Source organism: Eurypyga helias, unplaced genomic scaffold (assembly GCF_000690775.1).
Source record: "Eurypyga helias isolate BGI_N326 unplaced genomic scaffold, ASM69077v1 scaffold24135, whole genome shotgun sequence".
NCBI lineage: Eukaryota > Metazoa > Chordata > Aves > Eurypygiformes > Eurypygidae > Eurypyga > Eurypyga helias.
This window is the reverse complement of record NW_010253706.1, coordinates 1-6,749: the sequence shown is the minus strand read 5'-3', so window position 1 is coordinate 6,749 and position 6,749 is coordinate 1. Positions and strand designations below refer to the sequence as shown.

General features: G+C 60.0%; 1 protein-coding gene across 1 annotated transcript; it reads left to right on the top strand.

Annotated features, from left to right (window-relative positions):
- Positions 1–226: 226 nt before the first annotated feature.
- On the top strand, positions 227–6,665 carry LOC104510496 (tRNA wybutosine-synthesizing protein 4-like; the record flags this gene model as incomplete). Its single annotated transcript, XM_010152761.1, has 7 exons — positions 227–308; positions 629–809; positions 2,620–2,776; positions 3,171–3,360; positions 3,770–3,877; positions 5,631–5,721; positions 6,411–6,665. Coding segments are annotated over 7 exons (1,064 nt in total), but the record flags the coding sequence as incomplete, so codon positions are not given.
- Positions 6,666–6,749: the final 84 nt, after the last annotated feature.

The window sequence follows — 6,749 nt, the reverse complement described above, 5'->3', positions numbered from 1 at the left end:
ACCCTTTGGGCCAGCGATGCCTGCCCGGCGGGGCTCTGCAGCTTGGCGGGGCCCACATGCCAGGACTTCAGTGTGTAGGTGAACGGGGTTCCATGCTGATGGGGTTGTGGGGTCGACGCAGTACGAGGTGTTAAACCAGTCCGGGTGAGTGGGAACTGCCGAAGGAGCTCATTCAGGGAAACCAGGCGTGATTGGGCCGTGATTGCAACAGGATTTCGCTCCACAGGGGCTATTACATCCGCGCCCGAGCTGTGGATCACTGTGTTCGCGACTTCCTGCTACGGACCCAAGGCTGCCCTCGGGCTCAGGTGCGTTTTCCTTGTCTGCATGGGCTGGCAGCCGCCAGCCATACCTGGAGGTGTGAAGAGGGTTTTTGGCATCTGGACACTGCCGTAGCATTGGTGCGTCTGCTGCGATCCTTTCCTGGCAGAGCACGGAGACTCTGTGTGGCACTGCTGTGGCTGTCTGCTTGTCACTGACAGAAATCCCGGGGGGGGCGATACCTGCGCAGAACTGTACCTCCTGCAGCGCCTTGCCTGATTCCGTCCCTGCGATGCTGTTACGGAGTGTTCTCCCCTGTAGGTGCTGCTGCAGTTGCGCATAACCTTCTCCGGGCCTTTCCCTGCAGATCCTCTCTTTAGGGGCTGGCTTCGACTCCTTGTACTTCCGTCTGAAGGACGTGGGTCTCCTGCATCGCACTGTGGTGTACGAGGTGGATTTCCCAGACGTGGCATGTCAGAAGGCCACTCTGATCAGAAGGACGAGGGAGCTGTCAGTGCTGGTGGGCACCGTCGGGGAGGAAGGGTCAGGTATGATACTCACAGCAGCTTTCCTGGATGCAGGAAATGCAGCTTCGGCCTTTAGAAGGTGAGGGGGGGTGGCAGCTGCCAAGCTGTAGCTGAAAAGCCACGATCACCTTCTGGAAAAGTTCAGAACACGTAAATCTTTTGGAGGCACTGGGGAGTGACAGGAAGGTGAGTGGCTGCTGAGCGGGTTTGAGGAGCAGCTTGTGTCCAACCACCTTCGGTTCTGAAGCGCGATGTCCATCTCGCCCCCCACGGACAGCGCTGGCTGCAGCCAGAGAGGCCTGGAAAGGATAAAGGGATGGAGCACGCGATGGAGGGGGAAGGCTGGGAGAGCCGTCTTTGCTCAGCCTTGAGAGGGGGTTGGCAGGGGTGGAGATGAGCCTTGCTGCAGCCTTCAACCACTTATGGGAGAACGTAGAAAAGATGGAGCCGGACTTTCCTTGCAGGCACGCAGCAGTCCAGGATCGATGGCTGCAAATTGGAACAAAGGGAATTCAGTAACGTCTGATGGATTGTTTTTTTCTGCCATGTGGATAGTTAAAAATGGGAGCAGACTGCCCAGGAAAGGGGGTGGAAGCTCCAGCATTGGAGGTAGATGGAGCTTGACTGGACAGAGCCTTGAGCAGCCTCACACAGGGAACTGCCTTGAGCAGGGAATGGGACCAGCCGGCCTGCAGAGGCCCCTTTCCCTGTCCCTTACCCTGTAATTCCTGGGTAGGAGAGACGGTGTCCCTGCGGTGTTAAGGGTGTCCTTGCGGTGTCACTAACAGGGTCGGACTGTAAGGATCCGTTTAAATGCGGGTGGGAGCCAGCTGCAGAGGTGGGTGCAGAGCAAGTCCCTGGCTCCCCTGGGTGATGGAACAAGGCTCTGTGAGTAGCCCTTCCTGAGCTTGTTCCAGTTCCTGGGATCTGTCACGTGTTCCATACCGGCAGCATCCCGTGGTGAGGAATTGTGCTCACACCAATGGTCTTCGAGTACCTCAGCCGAAGGGCGGGTGTCAGGGGCTGGGGGTGTCCTGGGCTCTGTTCCCAGAGGGGAGGAGATGGTGGATGGACAAGGTAGTTCCTGGTAGAAATGATTGGGAATGCTGGGATGGGCTCGAGGAAGGCCGGTGTGCCGCCAGTGATGGATGCCTTTGGGACCAGGGTGGGTTAGCAGCTCTGGGGTGTAATTGCTGGATTGCAGTGCTGCGGGGACGTAGAGGAGGTTTGTTTATGGTTGGGGTTTGGTTAAATGGCCCAGCAAGCCGTAGCCTGGGGTGCTGTGGAGCCCAGAGGTGTGCCAGGACAATGCCTGTGAATCCCAACCTGCAGCTCAGTGCCAGGAACCGTGATCGGTGGACTAGTCCCGGTGCTCACAGGGACCTGGCCTGTGCCGCTTCGGGACTCGGGGCCGCTTTACGGAAATGTGTCTGTTTAACAAGGAAACCAGCCCCAAACCCCTGAGGAAACCCATGCAGCTTCTGTCCCAGCAGAGGCACACCGTGGCCTGAACCGGAAGGTCTGTGAGCAGGAACCCTTGAGGTGTGGCTGGGATGTGGTTCTGTAAAACTGCTGGAATCTTACAGAAACGGGGGCGTTCAGTGAGGAATCCGCAGGTGGAGCTGCCGTTAACGGTGGGGATAGCGCCGTTCTGGAGCCGTGCTTGACACTGAGCCCCGCCTGCTTTACGGCTCCAGTCTTGACCCCAGCGGAGCGGAGCCGATGGGCACAGCCTCGTCAGTGGTGGCCTGTTTGGCTGCCCCCCGCTTGCCCCTCTGGCCCCAGAATCAGAGCAGCGCAGTGGTGAGCCTTTGCCCTTCTTGTTTCCCAGGACTCGTTGCCTTTGCTGGGGAGGATTATAAGTTACTGGGAGCGGATCTCTCGGAGCTGCCTGAGCTGGAGAGAGCCCTGGCGGAGGCAGGACTGGAGCCTGGAGTCCCCACGCTCCTCGTAGCAGAGGTGGTGCTCGCCTACATGGACAGCAGCAGGTCAGTGGGGCGACCCACTCAGCGCGGGGTGACGTGAGGGGAACGGGCGGCCTTTGCGTCACCTGGGATTGGGGGACCCCCTGCCCCAGCGCTACAGCCCAGGGCTCCTGTGGGGGGCTGGAGAGGGGATGGGGTGATTGATGTCCCCAGGGCCTCCTAAAAGGGAGGGGAAAAAGGGGAAAACCCTCTGAACTTGAGCTTTTTGTTCCTCTCATCCCTGAATTCTCTGCACAGAGGGGGTTGGAGATGCCCCCGAGTTCCCAGCACGGGGTTCTCCGTGGTGTGTCATCTCTGCCAGGGTGCCCTGGTAGCATGTTGGATGGTTTTTACGGCATGTGCTGCGGGACGGGTGGGCCCTCAGCTACGGGATGTGTCCCTGCAATGTGCCCGGCAGGTCGGATGCCGTGATTCGGTGGGCAGCGGAGCGCTTCCCTCGGGCGTGCTTCCTGCTGTACGAGCAGACGTGCCCGCAGGACCCCTTTGGCCGTGTCATGCAGCAGCATTTTAGCCAGCTCAACTCCACGCTTCGGTCTTTGGCGCAGTACCCCGACAGCGAGGCGCAGCGCAGGCGCTTTCTTGCGAAGGTGGGTCCCTGCAGCTCTGGGGCGTGCGCGAGGTGGGATTTGCCTGGTGAAGGCTGGAATGCGCTGTCATTCTGGAACTCAGTGGCTGCGTCAGTTGGCGTGGAAGCCGACGGGCTGAGACACGGCCGTCCCCGGTAGCATGACTGTAGTCACTGGAAGGTCCTTCCAGCCAGCTGCAGCCTCTCTCGGGGTTGGGATTAGGGCAGGATGGGTCCCTCTGGGACCTCTGATGGAATAAATGAAGTTCCTAAGAGCTGCTCAGGTAAGGGAACTGCCCGCAGTGTGTCTGGGCTGCTCGTGGAACAGCCACAGTCCTGAAGGCTCCTGCGGGTGTTTAGTGCCAGGTCTTTGTTTCTAGTGGGAAACGAGTCCTTCCGGAAGTGCTGATTCTGAGGCATTCTCGTTTCAGGGCTGGACGGAGTGCAGTGTCATGGACATGAACGAGTTCTTCACCTGCTGTACCCCACAGGCTGAGCAGCAGAGGGTGCAGGCTCTGGAGCCTTTTGATGAGTATGAGGTACCCCCCGTTGCTCTCCACACCAGCGACCTCGCGTTGCTGCCATCCGGGGTCGGCAGCTTCCTGCGGCCACGGGACAGTCTGGGGGCTGCTGAGGCCTTCGCCAGGCAGACGGGGCGTGACTCAGCCTGGGTTAACGCCGAGCCCGTGGGAAGCTCTACCGGAAGCTCTGTGACCAGGGGGACAGTTGTAGCTGAGCGAAGCAGCTGCTGGTAAACAGGTGATGCAGATGCTAAAACTTTACCTGGGCTCAGCAGGGTTTATATCCATGAAAGAGAAATCCCTCGGGGGTTGCGGGGTACATGGAAGCACCTGAAGTGAGCTGACTGCGAAGGGTAGGCGCGTCCCGGGGCAGGTGGATGCGCTTGTCCCGCTCCAGCGTTTCCGAAGGCTGTTACTGTCTGTTGTTGCTGGGCGCAGGCCAGTCCTCGCGGTTGTGCTTTGCCCTGACATTGGGCAGCCGCTCCCGTAGCACTGACTGAAATTCAGGATGGCTGTTCCTTGCCGTTGGCGTGGTAACGGCTGGCAGAGGTGGTGACTGGAGTGAGACCGTGAGTGAAAGGCACTGGGTAGCTCCGAGGTCAGTGTCCCACAGGGTACTCGGGAGGTGCCCTCTCGGTTTTGTGGGTCTCTTTGCCATTCCCTCTAGGAATGTTAACAGCCCGCAGCAGGGAATGGCTGGGTGCGCTCTGCCCCGTGACGGGACGTGATGGCTGAGGGGCGCTGGTGATCTGCGCCGTGATGTGGGAACGTCTCCAACAGGGGCTGTAGGCCAAGGCCATTCCCAGGCTTTCCGCTTTCCCTTAGGGGGGTTGCCACATGCCCAGGTCAGAGCTTGGAAGTGTGCGCAGGAGTGAGGTCTGATGAATTACACTGTGAGGCTTTGAGAGAAAGCAAGATCAGGTCCTGCTGGGACGAGGTGGATTGAGCTGGTTCAGAGGGTAAAACCCATGCTCGGTGCTTTTTGAATCATTTCCCTGGGGACCAGCCGTGGATTCACTCGTTTTCAGTATGTACAGGGATTTTGAGTAGCACTTTGGAAGAGACGCTTGTTAGTTCTGGCAGGAGGCGGGGGATGATGCCCATACTGTGGGTTCTTGTGCCGTTTAGATGCGTGTTTGTGCCTCCTGGTCACGTGATTGGCTGAATGTGTCCCACCCCATGGGAATGAGCGTGCCCAGTTCCCGGGTCCCATGGACATGGACCACAGTGCTGCTGCTGGCCCTGTATGCTCCCTGTGCTGGTGGTTCCTGGAAACTGTGTTTGTGTGTGACCAGCCAGCACCGGCTGCGTTTCTTTGGGGTCCCTGGTATTCCCTGCCCTCAAGAAACCTAATCCCCCTGGTATACAGCCCTCGCTCTTTCCTGTGATCCCGACTGGGAAGTGGCAAGGGAGGCTGGTCGCCAGCCCCGTACAGTCCCTCGCGCCCGGGGGGTGACGCTGCGGGACCCCTTGCCGCAGCACGCTCCAGGCAGGAGCTCGTGTGAGTTCACGGAGCAGCTGTCCGGGCTCATGGATGGGAAACCTGTCCGTGACTGTTCAGTCCGAGGGCAGGCACAGCTGCTTGCTCGGAAAATCCCTGAACTGCAGGTAGGCTGGGTGGGCTGAGGAGGGTTGTTAAACACATGCTCGTTCTCAGGCTCAGCTTTGGCCTGGTGTTGGTTTGGGGGCTGTCCGACCTTGGACACGCTGAGCTCCTGCTGCTTGCTCTGCGATTGAGGGGGTTGTTTGTTTGTCTTGGGGCACACTGCAGGAATGGCATCTGAAATGTGCTCACTATCTCGTCCTGGCTGCGTCAAGGGGGATGGAGCCTTCCTGGACTCCGTTGCTGCCCACTGTGACAGGTATGTACTGACGGGTTTTCGTCGTGTTCTGCTGTCTCACGCAGGTAGGGGACAGTAAAGCCCTGGAGGAGCAGGTGGGATACTGCCATCGGAGTGGCTTTCTCCACCCTCTGGCGCTGGTTTTGCTGTCTGTGGTGCGGCTGGGGCTGCGGCCTCACCTGGGGGTTCCGATGAGTTTAACACTGCAGCTGATGAACCCCGGAGCCCGCACGGCTCTTCCCTCTGCTCGCACGGGGCCCTGCGCGGCGCTTGCAGTGCCAGGCTTCCTGGCCTCTGCTTCTGGGATCCCGCAGACTCTCCCTTTCCAGTGGATTCCCACTGCCTCCATACCTGGCTCTCGGGACTGTCCTGTCCTTCCAGCTGTTCCTTGCTGCTTTTGGAGCCAGATCTGCCTCCGTGGGAAGGTTCCCTCTCAAGGTACCATGGGGATCCCTGTTGTACTGCCACGGTTCCGGATGTTGCTCTCTGGGCCAGGCTGGCCTGCACCCCATTAAGGCAGCCCCGGCGCTGTGCCAGGAGCTGCCGGAGCAGGGAGCAGCGGTTGAGGCGGTGGCAGTTCCCTACGGCTTCGTTTCCAGGGTTAGGCTGGTCACGTGCTCCACAACTCCTCCTCAAGAAGCTGCCGAATCCGCATTCGGAACGTGCACTGGGATCTTGTGCCTGAGTTCTGGGGTCTCTTTGGCTCACAGCTCCTCGGGACGGGCCTGTGGGGCCGGCTGGGACCATCCCCGCAGCAGCATGCGCACTGCGCTCCGGAAGCTCCGGCCTGAGGCGTTACGGCCACCGCTGTGTCCTGATCGAACCCCACGTGATCCTCACCACCGGAGGCTTCGGGGAGCAGGAGGGGCGGCACGGCCGCATGCGCCGTGTTCATGTGCTCATCAAGGACGCGGGCCGCTGGAGAGCGGGCTGCCTGAGGGAGGGACGTCCCGAGGAAAGCTGGGGTGAGTTCCCGTGCTGATGGCATGTGCAAGCGTGGGGTTTCTGTGCTCCCAGCGAGATTGTGCCTGGTGGGAAAGTGGCCTCAC